Source organism: Sturnus vulgaris, chromosome 2, assembly GCF_052056855.1.
Source record: "Sturnus vulgaris isolate bStuVul1 chromosome 2, bStuVul1.hap1, whole genome shotgun sequence".
NCBI classification, from domain to species: domain Eukaryota; kingdom Metazoa; phylum Chordata; class Aves; order Passeriformes; family Sturnidae; genus Sturnus; species Sturnus vulgaris.
The window spans coordinates 29,416,986-29,443,256 of NC_142244.1; the positions used below are offsets into that span (position 1 = coordinate 29,416,986).

Below are 26,271 nucleotides of genomic sequence, written 5' to 3' on the forward strand. Positions count from 1 at the left end.
GTAAACGCCTGATTAGTCAAGAATTCCTGTCTGATGGCACTTAGGAGAAAATGAAGTAAAGACAGAAGGGTTAAGTGGCTTACAAATGAGCCAACACAGAACTGGGAACAAGACCAGGAACCCGTCTTGAAAGCTACTTCTTGTTGAAACCACACACTTTTTACTGGGATCCTTCCATTGAGGACCCTGTGGAAACAGAACGAGCTTGTGTTTATTACCCAGTGCATGTGCTCTGCTTCTATCAAGCTCCAAAGAAATGAAACAAATCTAAGAGGAACTAAATAGCTCCCCTTCTTTTGAGAGAGAACCCCCAAAACTGTACCTCAGTGCTCTCAACCTTGCTGGGACAGCTGCTATAAACAGCCTAGACAGATGTGTTACAGTGGGATAGCTAAACAGATGGTACACTGCAGAAGACATGTTAAACTTTTAGCATTTGATTTCCATAGTTGCACTGATCGAAATCCTTTCTTAATGTTGCATTAAGGCTCACTCATTTACTGTTAGGCAGTACCTTCTTTACCGCATATAAATTGGACAGAGGCAGGGCAATTTAGCACCCAGCGAACCTGGCTTCTTTTCTCAGCCATAGAAGATAAGAGATTTACACTGTCAAAAATCATTGCTGCTACAAAAGGAGCTGGCAAATATGAACTTGCCAGAAACCCCCTTTTTTTTTTTTTTTTAAAAGATAGTATCCAGCGGAGCTGTTTTCACTCTTCGCCTGTAAAGTCGTTACACATCAAGTGAAAAACAGAGCTGTACTCTTTAGAAAGAAGTCAGGGCACAGTTTCACAACAGGCATAAATCAAGTCCAGTTCATGCTGGAAATGAGACATGCAGGTCTGCCCTGGTCCCTTGTCCCAACACCTGCAGTCTGGGCAGAATGGCAGTCAGGTAAAGGAAATTTATCCAAATCCTGAACATGTGTTGTTCAAGAGGTTTTTATTACCATACAAAGCATAATGCATTTCAGGACTATGCAGGTGGGAGGTGGAGAACTGATCCGGCTCCATGATGAATTTAATGCCAATTATGGAACTGAAACCAAAGAAACATCTCATCCTCATTGTATCTTTGTTCCTCTACAAAAGAGTAGACTTCAATCTCAGAAAGAAGAGTTTGCATTTTCATCTTGAATCCAAATACAAGTCCACTTATAAGATTTCTGACAAAACAGTTTTTGCTTTCTTTTGTCATCCGTTATAATTACAAGTGACGAAATGAGCTGCCTGTTTATCCATTTTATTGTTTTGTACTTTTCCTTGAATCTACAGTATGAGCACTCACTTTGGAAGCATTACAAACAAAACAATCTGCTTTAAAACTAGACAACAACAAGGAGAAGAGGAGTAGGACAGGATGAAGACATAAAACCAGTTCTGGAAGGTGGAAAAATGTTCATGAGAGAGGCCAGGCCCTACGTCCCAGTCCCAGAGTGTGGGGAAGACAACAGGATTGTCTGCTACAAGCACAGAATTATTTAACATTCAAGGTAAAGTGATTAGTACAGAAAAACATACATACAGAATAAACATGTACACAAGAGGATATCAAGACTTAAATATTAGGCAGGTATTTTATAGTATTAGCAGAAATTACTTCATAATATAGGCAGAAATATGAATCCTGAAGTCAATATCCAAAGCCACTCTTTAGCACAACCACTTGGTTCTGCACAACTTCAGCTGCAGTCAGAATTGGCCAATAGTTTTGGAAAAGTGCCAGAAGGGATGAGCTGGAGTCTGAAGTCTCATCTTAGACACTGTTTTCCTATACTTATAACCATCTGGCTTAAAGACATGGACAAAAAACCACCCTGAACAGTACAAATAATGAAAAAGCCCCTAAAACAAAAAGGAGGCGCTTACAAAGTGGGAGGGATCCTGCCTGAATCTCCCACAAGTTTATTGTGAAGGCAAAGTGATGCAGAGAAAAGTCCTCTTATATGCATCCACAAGAGTGCACAACAGAGGGGCAGAGATGCTCAAAACTAATCTAAACACGACAGTTTTTCTCCCTGTCTCTTCCACTGTCAGGCAAATGACTCCTGTTTTTTTTCAAATGAACACTGACTTGCAAATTATTTTCAGACACCAGCTAAGCACAGATTTGGGGATGGTGAATAAAGCCATTCTCTTGAGTACATTCAAATTTATCTCACCAAAAGTATATTCAAAAAATGCCTGCATGTTTGAAAAATCTTGCAAGTACTTTCAGAACAGGAGAAACAAAGGCAACCAAACCACAGCACATTGAAGAGACTCACTGTCCATTTTTAAGAGCTGCCTGCAGTAGAAACTGTTTCCATGTCTATACAAGGGAGACAAGCAGAGGTTATGATTAAGTACAGAAAACTGCATTTGCTGTTACAACTTTTATTGTTCTGCCATCATGAAACATGGACATCTATATGCATAATTATCTTTCATTATCCTAACATTATACTGGCAAACATGTGGCAGTATCCTTGAGTGCAGAAAAGAAAAAATCCAAGAGTCATTTTCCCCACACAGAAAGGGCTTAAACTACATAATTCTATTACATTTACGACAATCTTAATGAGATCCTTGACTAGCTAGATGCAAGAGGAAAGGCAGGCTGTCACAGTTGGATATTTTATATATTTCTGGAAGTTAACATAGCACTGCCTTTGTTTTTCATTACCCCAGGGATCTGAGACCTGAAGGTAGCATTTGAGTAATGCCAGGATAAAGGGCAGCTGTAATGGGGCAACAGTAAGCAACACCTATCAACCACAAGCGTATGCAGAATGCCTTTAGACGTTTTGTTGGCTGTCCCACTGTCCCTGCTCCCTTCAAAAAGAGCTGCAAGATTCACAGAAAATCACCAAAGTTGAACTTAATAGCCTTGTGATATACAGTCTTGCACTTGATCCTGGATTTCCTCCTTGGCTTTATATGGTTGTATGTTAACCCTATAAAGAGTTATATGGCATAGATGAAGCTTGGACAGAGGAACAGAAACAAGTATAAAGATTAGTAGCACAGATCAGACTGCACTTCTGAGAAGAAAGAAGGCTCAAGGAGTTGAGACGGCTGAAAGACACAGAAGCAAAGATATGACCCAATAAGAACAATAGCAGCAAATCTCCAGAAAGGGTAGTAACTTTTATTTTATGAGATGACACCATTGGAAAAAATGGACTGGTTTTCCAGCCCAAGATATACCTGAAGACATGACTGTGTTTAAAAGCCTTCCTATTCTTTTCTGACTGTTGTAAGTCAGCCATATTCACACCCCTGCAAAACACTGCTTCTCTTATAACACAATGCTACTTACTTCACAGACCAAGGCAGATAAACTGTAGGATGCACCTCCATGAATACAAAATATTCTATACGAAGCAAAAATAAAGGGAGGTTTGGATGAAAATAACATTTAAGCCACTAAACACACTGGTATTCTGAAAAGGACCCCCCCTTGCCAAAGCACCAAAATGTCCTGGACTCCTCCTGTTGAGGCTGAGGTTGCAGTGATAGGTGACAGAGGAAAAGAAGAGGGAAGCCCTGTTTCTGAAGAATGGTTTGAGAGGTGCCTGCTGGGATAGGATGGAAATACACTGTGACCACAGCAGACAATTCTCAAGCAGCAAGAGGAAATGTTAACTACCCAGGCTTCAATTGTTTGAGATTCAATATTTAATTTATTCCACACCCAAGAGGCTGACTAAATGACTGTTACTCTGTCCCAAGTCAAATATTCATCATTGCTTGATATGTGGAAGACTATTTAATTGTGCAGCAATGTATCTGCTTCATTGCTAGCAGTTTCCTCTTTGGTCACGGAGGTCGCAGCATTGTCTGTGTGTATTGCATTGGTGTCTCCCTATGAAAGCTAGATTACAAGAGATCTTAAGAAGTAACTCCAAGAAAAAACATCTCCACTCAACAGCACATCTACAGTAGTACAAACAGAATATTATCTATGAGAGAAACATTTAAGAAAGTGACTGTCAGCCCTCATCACACTATTTTACAGCACTAAAGAAGTGCCAATACATACTGGAACACTTTCCTCATTTCTATGTGACCTTTGTGCATATCAGCTGATAGCACGACTGTACGTAGAATATTGCAATCTGCTACCAATACACACACCATTATCAAAAATCAAAACAAAAAACAATCCACCTACAGGCAACCTCCAGACCAGCAGGTATTACAGTGTACTGCTACAGTATCTCCTCCTCCTCAGCTACATCAAAAGTTTGCAGGTCCTCATCTTAATTAAAAGCACCGAGTTTACACTGAAAGTCACCAAATCACTGAACAAACTGAACAACTTTTTTTTCAGCCCACATCTTTATTATTCAGATCATATAGACTCACCTTAGTCCATGGATGTGCCTTAATCTGAGGAAATTTGAATTCAGTATAGTTTGGATTCATTTCTCTAATTTGCTCCCTTGTAGGCGTTCCCAGAACCTATACAGGACAGAAAGAAAAAGGCAAATTGTTTGGATATGCTTCATATGGAATTAAGACTGAAGTATAACCTACAGACATTGAGACAACTGAAGTCAATCTATGTAACTAGTAAGTTAATACAGTGTTGAGAGCAAAACAACAAAACTTCTGCACCCACGAGAGAGAAGTCTTCTTTCTGGGCAACCTTCTCCAGTCTTTGACCACTGTCCAGAGTAAAAAATGTGTTGTACTCTTGCTGCTGTCACTTGCCCAGTCAGTGGGCAACACTAAGAAAAGTGTAGTTTTTTCTTCATTCCCTCACACCGCAAGGCTTTTATACACTCTGATAAGACCCTCCTCACCCCCAGTCAAGTCTTCTCTGCTTCAGGTGAACAGTGCCAGCTATTGCAATCTCTCCTCATGTGACAGATGCTCCAGTGCTTCAATCACTTTGTGGCCCTTGCTCCAACATCAGTGGTCTCTTGCTGGCAATTCAGTTCATGCTCCAAGCCCAGTGTCAAAAAATTAATTATCTTACAGAGTTTTTCACAAAATTAAAGCATCTCTCTCAAACTTATTGATATGTTGGTGAGGTAGAGAGCTCACTTTAATAAGGTTTATAAGAAACAGTGATATCAAACACATGCAGGGATAGCAGTTCACTGCATATGGTTGATTAAGGATCAGACAAATAGCACAGAATGCATTTTCCAAGTCACAAACAGCAGTCCTCTGACAAGCTTAAAAGATCAGCCAGTTACTGCTGAGTGTCTCCTGCTCTCCTCACAAAAAAAAAGATGTAGGTTTAGGCAGTGCTTCCTCATCTCAGTATTTCCACACAGAGGACAGTCTTAGTTTAAATCTAACTTGGAAGTATCTAAAAGGCATACCAACTCTGGTTTACCTTCACCAAGCTGTATTTCTCATTCCCAGAATCTGCACAATGTTATTTATGGATGCAAATTAGTTGTATGAGAAATAACAAACAATTGCACGTGTCTTTGTAGGGGTAGGTACATTTTGAAAGGATTTCAGAAATCCCTTGAGAGAACAAGCCTGACAAAATGGCATTAGTGCTTTCTTTTCAGTTATCACCAAGTATGAGAGAGCCATTGCCTTCAGCTACATATAAAAATTGCAAGGTATCTTCAAGAAATCCCACTGTTTTCTGCTTGCACCCAGTTCTAGGCACCTTTTTGCTCTGCTGAGAGAAGGGGAGATGGCAGAAGGCAGGAGTTGCTCCTCTGTGCTGGGCTCAGGCTCCTCTATAGGAAACCTGTAGTGGCACTACTTTGGGCACATGACAAATGCCTCCACACCAGCTTAGTATAATGGTATCACTTCATCTCATCAGACTGCATCAGGCAACAAATGATCACATGATGCTGGTCCTCTACCTTGCTGCTTAATTAGAAATACCTGGTTACAAATTCCTATGTATCTGTGTACATTTACATTCTGTTAGAAGAATGGAAATTACAAAAATGCACTCCAGAAAGTCAGGTAAGGAAGTAAAAGAGTAAGGTAACTGCTGTTTGAGTAATTTGTGGAACAGAGAAACTATCATCAAGTATTATGAACGAAACTTGGTATCTCTTTGCTATTTAAAATAAGAGTTGCACAACACTAAAAAATCCTACCCACAAAGCAACCTTTTAAATAAAGAGCAGCAGCAGAGGAAATAAACCCTGCAACTTGTTCAGACAGCTGCTTCTTGGATAACAAATTTTACCAACAAATTGCATAAAATGAACAATGTTTTGTAGGTCACATCGCTCATGAGGATTTAAAACCCACCTAATTCTAAAAGCCAAGGGTTACTCTCTCAGAGAGAGAGCAGATTTTTTTTGTGCATGCCTGAAAAGAGTTTTTGCTTAGGGGATAAAAAAAAAGAGAATGTTTGCAAATTCCATATATTTTGCTCAACTTTCAAAGGAAAAAAACACTGAAAGGAAAACGTGCCCTTTCCCTGTTGGTTTTCTGTCTGGCACCCACCAGAGCATCAGCCACTCAGCTGCCAGCCCTGCCAGGACGGTGCTGCTCTCAAAGCTTTGATGACCATCACTCTCAAACCTTTCCAGCTCTAAAAGATGAGGGGATTTCACACCCTAAATATTATTTTCATACCAATTCAGGATAAAAGTAATTTTTAAAACCTTGGAAGTTTTTTCAATTACTTAAATTAACTTTCTGAAAAATGACAGGCACCTTCTATTGCACTCTCATCTTTTCTAAAAGCTAAGTATTCAGGTCTCCCTAGTATAAATGATACTTTTTAAGAAGCATGTTTACCTTCTTTACCCTTTTTCTCCTCAAAAAAATCCTTCAATAGCTTTTCTAAGAAACAGCAAGTAGATTTATTTTTAATATAGCCCAAATATATCAACCTGGCTTGGTTGCCAAGGCTGCTCAGAACAGGAGCCTACACAGTGCAAGTATATTTAAAGACCACCTATAACATCAGAGAACTCAGATTAGATAAGCAAGGTGAATTTCAGGGAAGAACCCACAATGTCTATTCATATATTTCACTAAAAGCACAGCCATAACGCCAGATGACGGGAGAGGGCAACTCCTAAACTCAAGCACAGGCATCGAAGCATCAGCACTTAAGGTTTCATGAATGCTTAGAAAGGAAGGTACTGAAAAGGGATCATGGTAGCTGAAAGAAGGGATTGTCTGACCTTTCAGCTACATAGCAGCCTTTGACACATGAAATAACTGTACAAAAGGAAAAGTGAATACTAGTAGTTACATAGTTTATATTTACTCTGTTCTCTTCAGACTGTAAAACGAGATTGCAATTCCAATTTGTACTGAAAGCGGATTAAAGGGAAAAAAATCCCCAACCACAAAACAACACACCCCAACATCCAACCAAAATCTGAAAAGAGAAGTAGTTTGGAAGAAGAATAGAAGTTTTAAAGACTGTGCCAAATTCAAGTTACAGGGGTATGAATAAAGTGATAAACTGTAAAACTGTACCAGTACTTGACATATCTTGAAGAGATCCTGTAGTATATCTCTCCTCAACCCCCAACATATCAATTCTGTTTGCTAAATGATTTGAAACTGTACCTCACTGATTCATACCAATTTTTCAGTATATTAGGAATACCTTCAAGTAACCTTGGTAACAGCAATCACTTAAGCTGCTGCAAAAATTGGTCAAAATTCTTCTTTTGAGAAAGAAACATGAATTACTGTGCTCACTGGCAGAGTTACTCCATGAAACAGCTGCTCTTGCTGTATCAACTCTGAAAATACTATGGAGCAGATGTTCTTTGGAGAGCTTTCAACGAATCACAGAATGGTTGAGATTGGGAGGGATCTCTGGAGGTCATCGGGTCCAGACTCCCTGCACAAGCAGTACTGTCAAAAGTCAGTTACCCAAGACCATGTCCAGACAGGTTCTCACCATGTCCAAAGACGGAGACTCTACAACCTCCCTGGGCAAACTGTTCTAATGTTTGACCACTCTCACAGCAAAACTGCTTTGTGTTAAGATTGGATTTCATGAGTTTTAATGTATGCCCATTCTTCTTGTGCTGTCCATGAGACACTAAAGAAAAGAGGTCGGCTCCCTTTTTGAACCTTCCCTTCATGTACTCTGTACACTGGTAAGATCCCCACTGACCTTGCAAATGTCAGAGAGCTTTTAAGAAATACAGGATCAAATACAGAATTACTGAGGTCAATGCAGATTGGGACATACTATTCCACTTCATGGGGGTCTTAGGAAAGTGATTTTATCAATGAAAATGTTGATTTTTAAAATTTTATTTAACACTTGAAAAACAAAAAGAGAACCAAAGTAAGTACTTCACAATAAAAATACGATTGTCTGACGGAATCAACTGTAACTAGAATGAAGACTTAACTTTCAAACGAATGAAGGGGAGATCTGTGTGAGACTACAGAGCATCTTCCTGCAAGTGAAGATGCCAGGTCAACTGATTTTGCTCTTCATTAGTGATTGTCATCATAATCTCTTAAATAAAAATAAAGAAGCATTATCTACAGAATACACTTGCTGAGAAGCAGACATTGCTCTGGTTCTCCTAGGATAAAAATTGAACACAGCAGGTTTCACAGTATATTCTGTCTAGTTTTTCCCTTGATATTAATCTGTAATGGATCAATCTCCCCAAAACATTTTTCTTTATTCCACAAACAGGGTTCATGAAAGTAGAGTAATGGTATGTATCTCCTGCAGTTAAAGAAAAGCCACGATAAAGAAAGGCTCACAAGAATGTCATCCTTACCAAACAAGAAGGGGGGATTTATGAACCTGGAATAAGCCCTGAACTTGAATAAAGATTTTCAGTTTATGTACTTACAATCAACTTTTATAGGAGGAAAAGATGGATTATTCAGCTCCAAAAGACACTTCAGTTAGACCTCAGTACCAAGACAGCTGCTGCCCACACCTGCTTCACTCTGCAAAAGTGTGCTGAGTCATTTATGACCAAACCCACACTGTTGCAACAGCAGAGGAAAAGGAAACTGTAAGAGTTTCAAGAAATCCCAGTGGAATAAAGGCCCTTTATGACAACTATTGTTACTGCTGAACATTTGCCAAAATGTAATCCGTTAGAAGCATAGGGACCTTGGTTAGAATCAAGGGTTTAGAACCCCCAGCTGGTAGTAACTGAACTTGAGAGAGGAGAATGTGATAATTTAAATCCGAAACCTCTAGAAAGCCATGGTTGCAGTGGTATAGTGGTCTTCCCTGGGAAAACTGTGCAAGTTTATGAGGAAATGTATTCCTAAAAGCCTGATGTTTATGGCTTGCCAGATGGTATAATTAGTACTTCTACAAACATGACTGCACCTCTTCAGAAAGTTGTGAGAGGTGTGCCAATAGTTAAAAATTCACAGTATAGCATCTCAAGCAGCTAACATGACTTGAGACAATACTTCAAGAGGTCTGTGATAGAAAGTAAAATAAACTTACCCACTTTACATACACTTCCTTTCAAAAACTCTTTTTTTTTGACAAGGTCAAACAATGAAAGCCAACTAAATAAAGATATTTTTTCTATTCATAACACAAGAGGAGCTATACATCAGGAATAGGAAGAAACCCATAGTCACCAGTGACATGAATATCACTGCCCCCATCAACTTTCTATACTGCCTGCAAGCACTGGAAGTGATGAATTAAGTGAGGCACAGGAACAGTCAAGATGTGATATGGGGGGACATCAGGGAAAAAAATGCCAGGAGACTTCCCTTAGGGCTGAGAACAGAACCCAAGTGAAAGCCCATGTCAGATGCAGGTCACCAGCACAGGACTACATCCAATAAAACACTCTCCTATGGCTTACTCTCTTGGAAGAGAAGGCTCCTCTCTGCTCATTAACTACTCTGGATTTATTTTATTTCAGAAAGTGAGCCCAAAATAGCACCTTGACATCTGTGCATGAGCCATATATTATAATTGTAGTCTATACTTAGTATTAGGCACAGTAAAACTGTCAAGAGCCCAAAAAGTTACACATGAATAGGATTCCTGATACTACTGAACTTGTTTTTTCATACATTTTTCCCCCTTGCTCCCCCTTATCCAGGGAACTATGAGAAGAAGATTTTATTATTCCTCTTAAATTACCATGAAATGCCAGTTTTGGTGCAAGGAATAATCATAGTGCAGTAACAACCAAAAAACTCAAAGCAAACACCACCCCCACCCCATAACCCCCACTTCTTTCCTGCAGTTTTCACAAGTTGGTTGATTCACCTCACTCTAAATAGCAGCATACAGAAAAAATATTTCTGGTAAAGAAAACATCAGGCAGATTGGCTGATGCTGTCCTCCCCATGTCTCAGGGCTGCTCACACAATTATTGTTGCTTTGTTCCTTTGACAGATTTTTTTTTTTCTGCTTTTGAGGAGAGTAGGGGGAAGGTACTAAACATAAACTTTGAGAAGATCATTATCTTAGAAACAAACACATTACCCTTCTGAGATTCACTTCCTGCAAGAGGGATAAAGAGTAACCACTGACTGCAGGGACTGTACTTGAAGATGCTTTAGTTTGGAGAGCATATGCCAGCCAGTTTTACCTTGACAGTTCTGGGATGCTGTAGAGCCTGTGGGGCCAGGAATGGCAACAAACTCCCAAGCTTTCACAGGGAGCACAGCAGTCCTGCAGCTACCACTGTTGCACTGCAAGATGTGCACAGAAGATTGAAGATTTATGAAGGAGACTGTCCTGACTGCATCTCAAAGAAAAAATCACTCTTGTGGTCTAGGTTCTCCTTCTTTTAAACTGTATTCAGCCGGGTCCCACTTGCACAGTGGATTTTAAATAGTGAAGTGGGAACTGCAGCCCTCCTGGGCTGCTAGAAGAATCCATCAGGTACAAAACTGCACGACTGCTCTGAGGAGCAGTGTTTACGTGTGCAAAATTTCTGTATGGGATCACTGATGAAATCCACACTACCACCACTGTGACTGTTTCAGAAACTGAGCACATTTCTGAAGATGTCGCTTGAAAGCCAGTAGGGGCATGAATTTTAACGAGTATATTGGATTACCTACTTGAGATATTCCCAGTGATGGGACAACCTAACATTTGGAATAGCAAGTAAGAGCTAAAAATAAGAAGTAGGAGTCACCATTCAACATCAAAATTTGGAAAAAGCACAGCACATGATTTCTTTCCTGTAATAGCATAAGCATTCAAGAAGAGTACACTTGGGTTAAACTATTTCTTCAGATGGAGCTCCAAGACTCTATTCTCCTCCATCAAATATCACTCTGTCAGGGGTAAGTGGTCAAAGCTCTCTCTTTACCAGCCAGACTGAGAACATGTGGAAAGATCATATTTAAAGAAATAAGAACAAGAGGAAAAAAAAATAAAAGAGGACTCTTGATGCAACTGAACGTGATGCTGTGGTTCTAGAGTGGCATAGCTTTCCAGAGCAGTTTGCAAATACACAGTAGGTCTGGAAAAACTCCAGGTGCAACTATATGGAGAAGATCTTGCAAGACTGATTGAAATGAAACTACATGAAGACCGTTGAAAGTGTATCAAAATCTGTCAGAAGCCAAAAATGCTTATGCTCCAGCAAGGGACTGAGGCTGTTGAGCATACAGCCTGCAAAAGGGCAAGTTGTGCCAACTGGTATGTCACCATGAACACAGCTAAAGAGGGGATGTCATCAAGAACTGCATGAGAAAAGAGAACTAATTTAATGTGGTGGCATTTTGAAGTCATTATCCAGTCTAATGCAAAAAACTTCACAGCCAGGTGTAGCATTCACTTGCTATGTTGTGAAATAAACTCTGCATAATCACAGCTGAGTAAGCAACTGAAGAGAAAACTGAGAAGTTTATCTTGGCTCAAAAAAAATACCTCAAGTATGATGGTGACTCAATCATCTTGAATTGATAAGAGCCAGCGGTAAAGTTTCTAAGCTGACCTCTTCCTGCAGTGGAATCAATCAAATATAAAGGATGAAAGTCTGATGGATTTCCAAATGTGTGTTAAGTATTTTCTTACTATAGTTCATTTTTGGAAGTTTAAGATACACGATTTTCCCTGCCCCTAAGTTTCAGGCACACAATTCCAATTAAGCTATTTGAAAAGCAGGACCCCAGACAGTCAAACAGCAGCTCTCAGGTCCCAACCTGCAAGCTTCTACCAAGCTCTCTGCTATTCTGCGACTGTCAGATCCCACAGCTCTGCTTCTCCCACAGCTGGCTAGCATTAAAATAAGTCTGTATTACAATGAAAGCCTTAAATACTAGTTTTCTATGGCAGCAGATGGAAGAGGTGGACACCATCTGTCAATTTTTTTCATGAATCCTACCCTAAAGGAAACTTTATACAACATCACATTTTACATGTTCTGCCAAGATTTAACATGTCTGGTAATTTTTTCTGCAGAATTGCATGTCCTCAACTGTACTGAGGCTACAAAATTTAAACTCACTCACGTGGTTGCTTCTTTTATACCATCCTTCAACCATCAATCAACCATCCATCAACTCCAATCGGAGTTGAATTTCAGCATCCTTCTGGAAGGGCATAAGAGCAGAATGCTTCATGTCTTCTTTGCAGAGTTAAAAAACAAATCTACTTAATTGGATTATTGGTTTTTTTTAAATACACAGAGAGATGGGATACACACACAGACAGGACAGAGCCCTCCCAACAACTGGCAAAATGGAAACAAACTGACTCACTTTCTACTTTTTCCCAATTTTCAAAAGGTGAGGAAAAATCTGATGTAAACACACTTTCTCTCTCTACTGCCACCACGGGAAATAGCTGTAAGTGAATACACCATTATAAGAGAAGCACCTTGTTATCCCCATTCCTAGACAATTTCTCATGGCTGTTATCTTGAACACAATATTCTCAATTTTAACTCTTCTCTGTATTCCCACCTTCACCTTCTGCTAGGGCTTTTCTGAGTAGTTTTTACAAAACTTCACAACAGAAGATAAGAGAGACAAGGGCACTGAAAAGCAACCCATTTCTCCCGTTTGCACTCAGCTTCTCTTTCAGTCTTGCCTTCAGAATATATGCTACATCGGTAAAAAATACTGTCAGAAGAACATGGTACCCACCCATTCAGGCTCACATTTTACATTACACTTTCTTCATGTTTCATTGAACATCCTTTTTTGTGATTACTACTGTAAGATTTACAGTATTTTCCCCCCAGACCTTCCTAAAACATACTGCCTCAGTACATTTTGTTTAACGTCACTTCTACGTGTAGTGGACTACCTAGGTAACAGAAGATGAGAAAACCCCAGAACAAGGTGTGAATGATCATTAAATATCCCCCTTTCTATATTTGAAGAAATTAGTCAGAAGTTTGTTTCTGTGAGGGTGAATATCGTAATTTCAACTTGTAATTTACTGAAATACCCTTTACACTGGGTAGTCCTTCAATTGCCTTGAGAAGTAACATCAGTTTTCCAGTACTATATATAGTCACTACTACGAGTTAGCCTTTGTACCATCTGTGGTGGTAATGTTTCTTGACTATCTGCAATTTTACTGAAGTACTCCTCTGCTTCAATACCACTTAAGTGTAAACAAGTAAGTGCCACAACTGGAGCACAGACACGCTATGAATTTACTGGTTCACAGATGTTTTCTTCAGTAGTGCAGAACTGATGTTAACAGCTTCTTTAGCAAACTTTCAACCAAACCACAAATTTCTGCTTGCCAAGCATATCAATAATAAGAGACCATCTATCTCCTGATTATTTTACTTTCACATCATGAAATCAAAGCAATGGTAGGGCAGAGCACTATGGTTTCACTAATAAGACCTCTCTACACTCAGATTTCTGATCAAACCATGGACAGTCACCATGATATAAAGTTCTATTTACAAAAATTCAGGTAGAGGTCAGACTCTTCTAATGGACAACAAGTGAAAGGACCAGAGGACGTAGTCTTAAGCTTCACCAAGGGAAGTTTAGGCTGGACAATAGAAGGCATTTCTTCAAAGAAAGAGTGATTAGATATCGGAATGGTCTGCCCAAGGAGGTAGTGCAGTCACTGTCCCTGGAGGTGTTTAAGGAAAAACTGGATGTGTCATTTAGTGCCATGGTCTAGTTGACATGGCAGTGTTGGGTCACAGGTCAGACTTGATATCGGCGGTCTTTTTCAATCTTGCTTATTCTTTAATTAGCTTTAGTTTTTCAGGATTTCAGACATTCATCAAGAAACAAGCCAGGACTTTTCAGAAACATCCAAAGGCAAACACCACATGTTATCACACAAAATCCTGAGAAGGTCTGGTCATCTGATGTGGACCCCTTCCTTCACATGTCAGAAAAGCAGTGTAGGAAAAAGCAGCATATCATCCAAGACATTTCTCAGAAGTTAAAAATATTGTCACTTGTACCATCATCAGCCCTACACCTGAAAGCAATTCTAGTTCTTCATTAGTGTTTTCTAGGCAAACCGACCCAACTTGGATAAACTGAGTCTGAAATACACTAGGCAGAAAGGCAATAAGAAGACATCAAGAAAGTCATTGGAGAAGTTTGTGCAAGACATGGAGTCTCCAAAGGAAAGCTGCTGACAGGAGGATGTTCAGCAGGACCCACAGAAACTCTTTGTAACAGAAGCCAGATTTGCGTGGTCAAAACCTGGTAGAGATGGGGTGACAATCTAGAAATGTCACAGCACACCTCTGAGCCTCACCAGCCCATGTCCTTCAGGCAGGAGAATGGCCAGTCAGTGTTAGTTCATGTCATACACTCTCTTAGGACAGGAACAAAGACACCGGCAGGTCTTCTAGTCAATGATACAGATAAGTAGGAAGTTCTCCTTTTTCACCCACAGATTAGGGTTTGAGGGGCTTTTCACATGCATGCCACACAAATATTTATGCATCAAGGTAGTGGCAAAATCAAGGAGGAAATTCTCTTAATATAGTCCCTTCATTATGATGAAATCAATAAAGCTGAACAGCATATGTATATATCCTCTGTAATAATGTCATCTTATTATGTGCATAGTATAGATTCAGAGGAAAACTGTACTGCTCTCTGGAAATCTTGTTTCCTTCATTGCAGAAATTGAAAAAGGTAGAGTAGACAAGGGTGCTGGGAAGTCAGACACCAATCCATGAACTATTCTTCCATGCCTGTAATATGAGAGCCGCAGAATATTCACAGCTTTCCACATGAAATCAATCAAGATGTGCTTGGACATAAGTGATATATAAGTGTTACATATTTTGACACATTAGTTATTTTACCTTGATAAACAAGACTCTTCAGGTGGAAGGTAGCTTTGCCCTACATGTCCTGATTCTCTGTCTCTAAAAACAAGTGCCCTTTCCCACCTTCTATTTTAAAAGAGCTAGGGGGAAGGAAGAAGAGAAGGCAACTACATATATGAAGAATCCGGCATAAGGAATTTAACAGCATTGTTTTCAAAGCCAAGTACTAATTGTGTGCAACAAAGGAAAAAGAGAGACTCTTAGAGAATGAAAATCATACATTAATAAATATTGGCTCCGTATGTAAGCACTTTTTCCAAGCACGCCAGAAGTACAATCCTTTATGAGAGAAAATGCCCCAATATATCATTATGCATGACTGCAAGAAGAGAAAGTGAAGATCATCAGGTTCTCAAAATAGCATGAGAAGTCTTTTCAAACACTGTTTACATGCAAAACCCTGTACAATCATGCCAGCATATTTGTATGTTCACCACTTAGTAACAGTGCAAGTCTTCATATTGATTTCCAAGGAATAATGCAGTCAAAACAACACTTAACATTCCATACCTTGATTATTTCCACCAATTGATCCACACCACTGTCACCTGGAAAGATCGGTTGTCCTAGTAACAGTTCAGCCAATACACAGCCTGCTGACCACACATCTAAAAAGGGAAAGGTGGAGGACAGGGAAATGTATCATTAAAGTATACATATTAAAATTAAAATATACATATTAAGCCATAAAAAACCCATCCATTTTAAGCTACTTACTTTATCCTTTGCCATATTTGATAGTGTATGCAACACAGCTAAAAATAAAAACCATTCTTATCCTAATGTTACCAGATACCTGATATAAAACAACATTGTGGAGACAGTCTTAGAAGTCAAACTGTGAGATAATGAGGGCTGGAAAATCATGTTAAATGCCACAGTACATTGACATCATCAGAACTTACACATGCAGGGAAAAGACCATAGAATGCTTGCCATTTGTAAATTGAGAATTTGCCCAAACCATGTGTCAGTTTAAATCACACATATCATGACCTATGCATAGGCATCATCCAACACAGTGGCTGATGTTTTTACTGTTTCTGCGTGTTGAATAGCCTCAGTTTTTCATACGTATATTGAAAGCGTATGTGCACTGACAGATGAGCCAGTACTGCCAAGTATTACTGATATCCGGAACTACATGATGATTAAGGAATCTGGGAAGAGCCTCTCTAACCAGTCACTTCAAGATCTAATCTTTATCTCAATTCCACCTGCCAACTTGGATGAGCAACAGAACTGCAAGTCATAGATCACATGTCAACAGCATCTGTAGAAGAAGCCTTCAACTAATTCCTGCATGTATACCAAAAGCCTCCTCCTTAGGAGCTATTTGTCCTACATAAATAAATTTTTCGCAATCTATTGCAGGTGTATTTTCTTAAATAATTAGGTAACTGGATATTACAGAAGCAACTTAGGAATGTATCCAAGGGTACTACAGAATATAGCATTTTATTTTTGGAACATATTTAACTACAATGAAAAATCGAACAAAGCAAATGCAGTAAACACTGTTTATCAAACGTTTGTGAGAATTTAATGTAATTGCACAGCAAATAAATGAAATTTTAAGCTGCTGAACACGGCAGAAGTATTGTAGTTGGATGCAGAAAACTGCTTCTCCCCAAGAATAGATGCACTATGATTTTCTAGAACGTCATCAATTGTTGAATGAATACCTGAAACCTTACACTAAAATCCAATCTCAAACAAGCAATCAGCAACAGAAGATCTGTAAATCATCTACTGTATAGAAACACCCCGAAAGGGAAAACCAGTCCCCATCCACCCATATTTCTTTAAATTCTCATCTGCTTTTATGAGCCAGCCTTATCTCCTAGGAGAATTTATCTTCTGAGGCCTGTTCCACCTGAGATAATCTAAGACAGAAATCCTTATTCCTGCATGTATTTAAACTATATCCCATCTCTGGAAGTGTTCGAAGCCAGCCTGGATGGGGCTCTGAACAATCTGGTCTAGTGGAAGGTGTCCCTGTCCATGGCAAGAAGTTGGAACAAGGTGCTCTTTAAGGTCTGTTCCAACCTAAGCCATTCTATGACTCCATGGTTCTGTAGAGCAGGATATACACAACCCTGCCAGTTACAGCTAAAGGTCTGAGTAAGGAAAACATCTGACAGTTCTCCAAGCCATCTATTATCACCCTGTCACAATCACCACAGAGTGGCACAAAATAAAAACAAAAAAGCTTTCAGAAATTTAGGATTTCTAACAAAATAATCTGCAAGTTAAATTACAGTTGTCCTTCCCCCATTTCTAAAGAAAAGAGTGAGAAGGCTATGCAAAAATACTTCCCCTCCTCTTCTCAAGAATATGGTTCAGCTGGAACATACAGTAGACAAACAGCACTGTCATTACTTCAGGTTTTGAAATAATTAACTTCCAAATCAAATGAATGCACTTTAACCTAATTTCTTGGTACAAACATTGCATCAGGGTTAATCCTAAAAAGTAACTACTTACAATGTAAAGAGTAACCAGAAATAATTTGAAGTTTGAGTCTTGAATTTCAACAAGCAAACATACAAGATGATGCTTTTTAATCTTTTAGTCACATTTAATAAAAGCTAGTATGGCCACCAAGATGTTAAGATCTCTTTTGGACAACAAACTAAGAAGGAATCATGTAGAGAACGTTTAATTGAATCTAACTGCTAATCAGTGTCTCTCTCTGATAGCTCCTACTGTTAGACCAACACGTACTGCAAAACCATGATGTAAAGCATCACTTTCTGTCTCTCCCATGCATACTGGGTTTAGAGGAATTACACAACAATTCAACAGATAGCATAGATTTCTTCAGGAGTATTGAAGAGATAGATTAAATGTACTAAGCAGTCAAAGCTCTGTAACTTAAAAGTCTATTTAAAGATATCTTTTAAAGGATTTTAAATATGATGTATCCTTTACAAAACAAGTAGTTACACCAAATCTGTAATAATTTACAACTCAAAGCCTTATTTTGCACTAAAAAGGTTATATATGGCAAGGAAAAATATTTGACAGAATATATACAAACACAAAGCTGACATCAGTCATCAACTGTAAGTCATCAATCCTAATTAACTTCCTTTTAAGATTTTAAACTATGCTAGCATTACGTTTTTCATATTAGACTGTGGCTTTTTTAAACTCTTTTAAATAACCTTCATGTCTGGCTGCTCCATGAAGTTGGCTTTGTACTGTTTTTTCTTTTCCTAGTTTCCCTAAATGCTTTTGCACTCTACCAGCCTATTGCAGACAAGTCTGTAGGGCAGAAGTCTCAAATCCAATAAAAAATTTTATAGAAACAGAGTGGAGTATCAATGTTGCTGCCAATGTGAGGAGGGCTCAGTCCCTGGAGGAAGCACTGGGCTTGCCTCAGCCCTGCTGAACTGCAAACAAGTCAAACAATGTGCAGGTCCTTGTTCAAGAAGGCCAAGCATAAACAGCAGAGGGAACATAAGAAAGCTGAGGGCATCACATGGGATCAGAGGAAAAAAAGCAAGGATGTAGGTCATGAGGAAATAGGTGGCAATGGCTGAGGAATACTTGCTGCATACATGCTGCGTTTAATCTCTCAAACATACAACAAATCCATCAGACACCTATGTAGTAGTTCCTTATGGACTGAAGATTCTAAGTAGTTCCTTCCAAACAAGACAATTTAATGTCTTGTTAAAAGTCTATTTACTTTTTCTTTATTTTACCTGCTAACACTTTAAATACACAATAAAGTAAAACACAGGCGTTTCAAAATCCCCATCTTTTTTCCAGGCATGTTACTTCACCAAGTTCCAAATTAGGACTTGGACAATGTTCCCTGGGCAAGGAAGAGAACATATTCAGGAAGCACCCTCCACGAAATCCAGAGAGTGGAGGCTAACTCGAGCAGCTCCCAAGGAGGGACAAAAACAAAATACAATATACACTGGTATTCATACAACTCTTGATAAGCAATGTACAATAAGGAACAAACTAAGAAATTTCATCTCTGTTGAAACTTGATGGTATTTATGCCATTGACTAAAATTTGGTTCCGGGATAGTGTCAGGGGTTGGCTTTTTCTCTCTGTGGAATTTTCTCCATTGTCATGCTAAGAATTTGTTGGCTACACGATAGCACGGATGGCTAGTGACAGTTTCTCTCGCAGGGGGCGGGGGTGAAGAGGGAGAACACTGAGATCAGGGGGGCAGGAAAAGGAGAGCTGGGGGCAGCTGCGCACGCTCTCTCTCTCCCTCTCGTTTGGCTCGGAGAAGAACGGTCGCTGGAAAACCTCGCCTGCCATCCCAACGCCGGGAGCTGCCTTTTCTCGGCTGTGGGACCCCGCACCGCCCTGCTCAGACGCTCTCCCGCATCTCCTGCCAACTCCAAGCATCCTGTTGGAGCATCGGGACCAACACTGCCCTGAGATCCATGAGCAGCGTCTCTCCTCCATCCCCTCCCGTCTGGGCCCAGCCGCCATCACCCCCAGTGTTCCTCCAGCCACGTGGGATCACTGCACCTCCCCCTGCTCACCGGGAGCTGGCCGGCGCTGCCTGCCAGCTCGGATGGTAATTGCACCACAGAGGAAAGGTATCCACCAACCAAAAAACCTGTTGCTGGGTTCCTGCTCTGTTTGTTGTTACTTTCGTAGTTGTTGTTGTTTTTGTTTACCTTGTTTTATATAGATATATGTAAAGAACTGTTATTCCTACCCCCATATCTTTGCCTGAGAACTCCCTAAATTCAAAATTATAATAAATGAGAGGGAGAAAAATTTCTTAGCAGATACCTGTCTTTCAAACCAAGATATAGTCTGCTCTTTTTTTTTCCCCACACCCTTTATATCTTGCATTTTAAAATTTATCTACATCAGGATGGTAACATTCTTCCTCAAGCCTGAAGTAAACAAGTACTAATTTCTGTATTTAAAGACATGTTACTTATAGGAAGCGATCAGTTTTTGATAGTTCCTTCTCAGACACTTTCCTGCCTTAGTACAGTCAAAGCTAACTGCTACAGATTAATATGTGGTGTAACTAACAGCTCTCATGGGAGAAGAAGCATTTTCTGAACTATTTCTTTTCAGTATGTGTAAGTTAATTAAAGCAAACTAGGACTCATTCCCATGCTTTAAATTAGCTGATAAACAAGCTAAGAGAGAATCTTAAAACGAAATACTTCAACAAATGGTCCTTACACCAAACTAACTGGGACAATGTGAAATTTTAGGAGAAAAAGCTGAAAACTATTCCTTTTAAGAAAGCAGGGAAGGGTACTTTCTTCATACCTTCAGTGAAATGTAGTCTAAACAATATGAGAGAGAATAAATACGACTGCCAGGCAACACCAACCTTCAAATAAGCTTTTTCCGGATAGTTTTCACACATTATAATGGTAGCTAATGCCGTATCTTTCCTAGACTAAAGAACACTTAGACAAATACCATTATCACCTAACCTACCTCCATGAATTTAAACACACAAAAATTCATATAGCCTCTTGTACTACAAAACTTTTCCTCAACTAACTTTCTACTACTTTATTGATCTTCAGAGCTGTTAGATGGACATTGTCTAATACTATAATCTCCATAATGCCCGTGCTTTTGAATACTTGAATGCATTCTAGCGTTACAGAAGGTAAGAAAACAAGAATTTCTCTTTAAATCAGGAAGAGGCACGTGTGAGGACTACCTGCAAAATACAATCCTTAGCTTTAATTCTGTAAGCGTGCAATGGTCATTTTTAGTTGGAAATTAATAGCCTGTCCACAAATTTCACTTTTTCTGATCTCAAACTCTGCCTTTCCAAGCTGAAAAGCTGGCCCTTTTCTTCACAGCACAAGCATCATTCATTATATTATACTCTAGGTCCTCTAATTTGTTATTTGGAGGACATGGAGGAGGAAGGGGAAAAAAAAGAAGGTTTCTCTCATCCACTTAGAACAAATTAATTTATCCAATACTTTATGGGGCGTATTTACCTTCCTATTTCTTTTATTACCCTCATCTATTTATCTCTGCCTCACTATCCCTTCATCTTGACGGACTTCCTGCATCTTGGAGGTGACTTCAAGTTGCTCCTCTGGAAACTGTGGAAAGAAAGAGTCAGAAAAGCAGCCCTGGGAAGCCATAAAATCTACAGCTTCTAGTTGCCACATGTCAGACCCCAAAGTGCTTTTCACTGCTGCTTGTTTGAAACAGTATTTGGGATGTCAGAACAAGAGCAAAATTCAGGATTATAGGCAGGCGTACTATGTTGGTGGTACGCACATCAAGCTAACACAGATCCACGGATTGAGGAGAAAGAGTAAAGCTGAAACATCAAAATGCTTGAAAAGACGTGTTTGTTCCAGTATTTGGAACAAAAGCTAAACACAGGTGTCTCTATTATTTTGCAATCAAGAGATGAAACTACAATGACAGATGATAGAGCAGTAAATTAACATATCTGCTTATTTTCAGCACTGGAAGTTGCCATCTGAGAAAGAAGCAAATCCTTCTGACTGTTTGTCAACAGTTCTGGGACACACCCTGCGGTGGTTCTTACCCAAGAAACTCTGAGACAGACCTACTATATATACCTGCAGAAGAGCTTCTGCTCTAGACTGCAGAGATGAAACACTCCCACTTGCGAGGAAAGTGAATGAACAACTTCATGATACTTATTTTTGGACACCCCAAGAGAAGCCAGCAATGGTCATGCAGATCTATCTTTCCCTGCTGGTGGCTATAAATGTTCCCTCTGGAATGCTCCCAACTCCTGCCAGCACAGCAGTGGAGTAAACACACTGAGACCAGCAGCCCATCCATTGCGCAGAAGCACCACCAGGATCTGGTAAGCCCTTCCCTGCCCTGCCACCTCACCTAGGGAAAAAACATGAGATTGAGGCTAAGCTCAGCTGCACAGCTTCCTTCCATACAAAAGGAACACGTGGCAATAGAAACATCCGCACACACACCTACTCCAGTGCCTGTCCCAGGAAAATGTAGGGGAACACAGGGAGCCATCCCAGGGTTTTTCAGCAGCAGCATCACCCATATGACCAGCACATGCCAGCACCATGCCATCAGCATATTCTGGGATGCTATAATGTACACAAACTGGCAAGGAAGAAGCCTCAGCTGAAACACTGTCAAGTCATAGCTGAAGAGCATGGTTTGGGGGAAAAAAAACAACAAACCAGCCCCCCACTTCCCTCTCTCCCTCTCAGGAAACCCCAGCCAACCAACAACAAAAGCAAACTAGCTGCAGGAAGTAAACGATAACCATTCCCAGCAAGCTTTAGGGACACACACACACACACTCTTGCAGAATTCATAGCCAAAGGTGCACACAAAGGCCCAAACTGTACAAGCTATGAAGGCACCCAACTGACATGAGTATTTGTGCCTGACCACTGAAAAGTCCTGTAAAGTTGTACGACTGGCACTCAACAGAGCTGTTATGGGTATGGATTTGTATCTGTTTGGCAACAGTGACTATTTAAAAATTCGAATAGGTCATTATTTTAAAAATAAGAGTCCCAGGTCTGCTGGAGGCACTAACCGCAGTAAATGTGATTTGATGCTACTCTTACTATGGTATTTATTTAAATGCAATACCACTAACGTGGTACTTTACAGAATTGTAACAAACACCATACTCTCAGGCTCAGTTATCTTTTAAAGGGACCTTTTGGGTTAGATTTGAAGTCATGCACTTCAATGAAACAATCAAGATCCTAGAAGTTAAATTCCAGTTTACAGTTTGTTGTGACATCCAGGATGAAAAGATACATCCTGGAAACAGCTGCTACACTGAAGAGCAAATAATGTCATGAGGACAAATTCATGTGTTTAAAGACAATCCGGATGAAGCCAGACAACCTAATGCAACTCCTGGTTCCAATGGTAAACAAGATGACTAACAGCTGACATCGTCATAATGCAGCTGGTTGTGCTGTTAAGTCTTGGGCCACCAAGACTTACTGCCTAGTCTTAAAAAGCACTTCTTGCTCAGAAATACTTCCAGGAGTTATCCTATTGCAGCACATTATAATCAAAGGCCCTGCAGTAACATTAATAAACAACAAAAACCTTCCAAAAAAAGCTGGAAACCTTGCAGATATTGTAGGAAAATTTCTACTTAAGAACACTTTTTGGCTTTGTATTCTTCACTGATTTTACTTTTACTGTAGTTTTACTAGAGGATACTTAGCTGGCGGAGTAAAGATTCCTGCCTTACATGTAAAGCTCAGTTTTTGCTACCACGCACACACAAGAGATTCTTACAGAGTGATAAGGACTACAGTGGGAAAAGATTGTTATGCTAACAACTCACAAGGAAAACAAGAACTAAAAAAGAGAGCATGCCAACATGTCAGTTTAAAAGGCAGTATTACCATACTGAAGCATTTCACAGTTCTTTATACTCTCAGCTGCAGATAAACCACTAATAATAACATGCTCTTTCCCTTCTTTTAATAAATCTCTCTATGCTTGTTAATTGGTTTTCCAACAAGCTGGATGAGTTTGGATGAACAATTCCACATGAAATAGGAGTTCTCACTACGCAACATTGCTGCCTACCCAGCAAGAACTAAGGAATATGTACGAACATCAGCACCACAAAATTAACCCTTATAATTTCTAGCATATTGCAGAACACCAGGAAACTGTAAAGCTTGTAAAAGCATTTCATTTCTGCTCATCTCCCAGATCCAAAGACTGCTGAGAAAGAAGTGGAAGGTGGATAGGACAGGAAAGAACAAAGGAGTATTAACTTAATTTTCAAGCAATTCAGTGCAAATTTCAAAGAAAGGACATGGAGGGACAGGTGGGGATTTTGGCACAAGAAAGTCAGAACAATGACTGAAATTCAAGGTTTTTTGGAGGCATGTGAAAAATTGCACTTCAGAATGGAATTTTTATTAGAACCATTTTAGAGACCACCAGGTAAAACAACAAAAATTGAAAGCGCAACTTGAAAAAGGGTCTGCAGTTGGAGCAAGAGACACTTCACTGGCTTATCTGTAAAGCAGTCTCTCCTGACACATAAAATACTTGTTTTATGCATTTATCCTCTGAAACAAGGTCTCAGTGCACTCTGATAATGCAGCTGAGCCAATCTCTTAGCTCTCAGCTAGCAAGATGTCAAATGGGATAAGCCACTCTCTTCACTCACAAGCTCACACCACTTTGCTTTTACCTGGGCTCTGCTGCTTACTGGACTGCACAATAATGCTGATTGCACTCACTCACACAGCAGGAAGTTAACCTGCCAAAATCTCTTGTCAGTTGATGCTGAATCAGCAAATTAAACAGCAAACTGTGAGAGCCTGGGTATCCAGGGGCAAGAGCAGGGGTGGGGTTGCCACTTTTGGCAGCAGTTAAGTTCTCCTCTTGTATCTTTATTGTTCCATTACTTTCCTCAGACTTCTCTGGGGGCCTCTTTTTCCAACCAGGAAGTTATGCAAAAAGTGCTACAATATATACCGAATAGTAACTAATGAGAAAAAGATTAGTGAGAATGGGGAAGTCTTTAGGAAAGTGTTGAGGTGGGGGTTTTCTTCTTTTTTTAAGAACTGCAGAGTTAAAACAAGCCAGCCAGCCACTAGTTCAAACACAGGAAGTTTAAATACACTGGTTATAAACATAGTGTGCCAAGAGTTGATCACGATCTCCAAACCCTTTTGAAAACATTAAGCCTTGCCTAAGTGACTCAAGTCCATAAAGCAAGGTAAAAGGTTCCCCAGTATTGTGCTGACAGCCAAATCTACTCTCTTTTGCACTAGAACTCAGAAGGAGCCCAGGTAGTATCTTGACTGAAAAACTGAAGTAGTTACCAACAACCAGCCAACACACTGTTGTTAATTTCCAAGATTTTTCGTTTTGCTGTTCATTTTTAGTTCTCTACTGTAAGAAATTTGGCTGCCTCCTGATCTCCATCAAACCTCCAGCTTCCCTAGTATTTCTATAACAGAGCTATGTGTCAGGTATATAGAAAGAGTCCTTTGTGTTCAAAATTAATGACTAAAGGACAGCAAAAACTAGCAGAATTAGCTGAATTAGAAGGACTGCTGTACACAATATTTTTAAGTTGTAAAGAGAATTTAAAGTCAATCATTAGGCCACACATACCTCCCCCCTATAAACTCTTTACTAAAAGCCAAGTAAATAAATTACAGATTTACGTCTAAACCACAGCACATCAGAAGCTGTGGCTGATTTTCTACAGATATTCTTTACAGTTATTTCAAGTTATTAAAATACTTTTCTGACTTGAGATCTCATACCTACTTTTAAGCTAAATGGCAACATTACAGAGATTTTTTTTTCACTTGTAATCAGATTTTCCCCCTCTACATTGAAAAAGCCCCTTTCCTAGTGTAATTGATGCTGAAATCTCGAAAGGTGTAGGAAGCACAGCAACAAAACATTTGCATTTCTTTAAAAAGTGATACCTAATAATTTACAACCAAATTCAGCCCCTGGGGATTTTATCTGAGATCTCTGGAAACCTTTACACTTCAATACAGGATAAAATCTGAGGTAGTTGGTACAGATTTCAACCAAATGCATACACATACCTATACTGGAGGTATAATCGGTGGCTCCAAAGATCAACTCTGGTGCCCTGTAGTACCGGGAGCAGATGTACGACACATTGGGTTCTCCACGAACCAGCTGTTTTGCACTAGAAAGGAAACAACAGTATTTCAGTAATGAACGCTTTTACAATACTGCTGTGCAGACCAACATTAAGCTTTGGCATTCTTCATCCACTCCCAATTCCCAAATGTTCAAGTACAATGTTCTTCAAAGCTGATGCAAACTGACTCTTTGATTCACTGTGAAATCAGTCCAATCCATCAAGCATCTATCTTGTAGTGGGACAGCAAAGGAAATTCTGACTACAATCTAGGTGGAAAATGGGATCAAATTTTTGGCTGCCAGCTGTCTTTTGCCAGATACAAAGGCTTGTTTACAGTGGAAAAGAGGACAGAAAACAGTTCAGTCAAATGTTTCAAAAGCTCTGGATACTCACAAGGACTGAGTGAGGTATTTTTGTTTGGGTCGTTTGTTTGTTTGCTTTGTTGGTTTTTAA

General features: G+C 39.6%; 1 protein-coding gene across 2 annotated transcripts in view; it reads right to left on the reverse strand.

Annotated features, from left to right (window-relative positions):
* GSK3B (glycogen synthase kinase 3 beta) overlaps positions 1-26,271 on the reverse strand; it is a 150,643-nt gene that overhangs the window by 24,338 nt on the left and 100,034 nt on the right. For both annotated transcript variants that reach the window (XM_014888881.2, XM_014888883.2), the window contains exons 6-8: positions 25,754-25,860; positions 15,707-15,804; positions 4,353-4,448 (exon numbers count right to left, since the gene is read on the reverse strand). In XM_014888881.2, the coding sequence (XP_014744367.1) occupies positions 4,353-4,448; positions 15,707-15,804; positions 25,754-25,860 (301 nt within the window). The remainder of the gene's footprint in view (positions 1-4,352; positions 4,449-15,706; positions 15,805-25,753; positions 25,861-26,271) is intronic.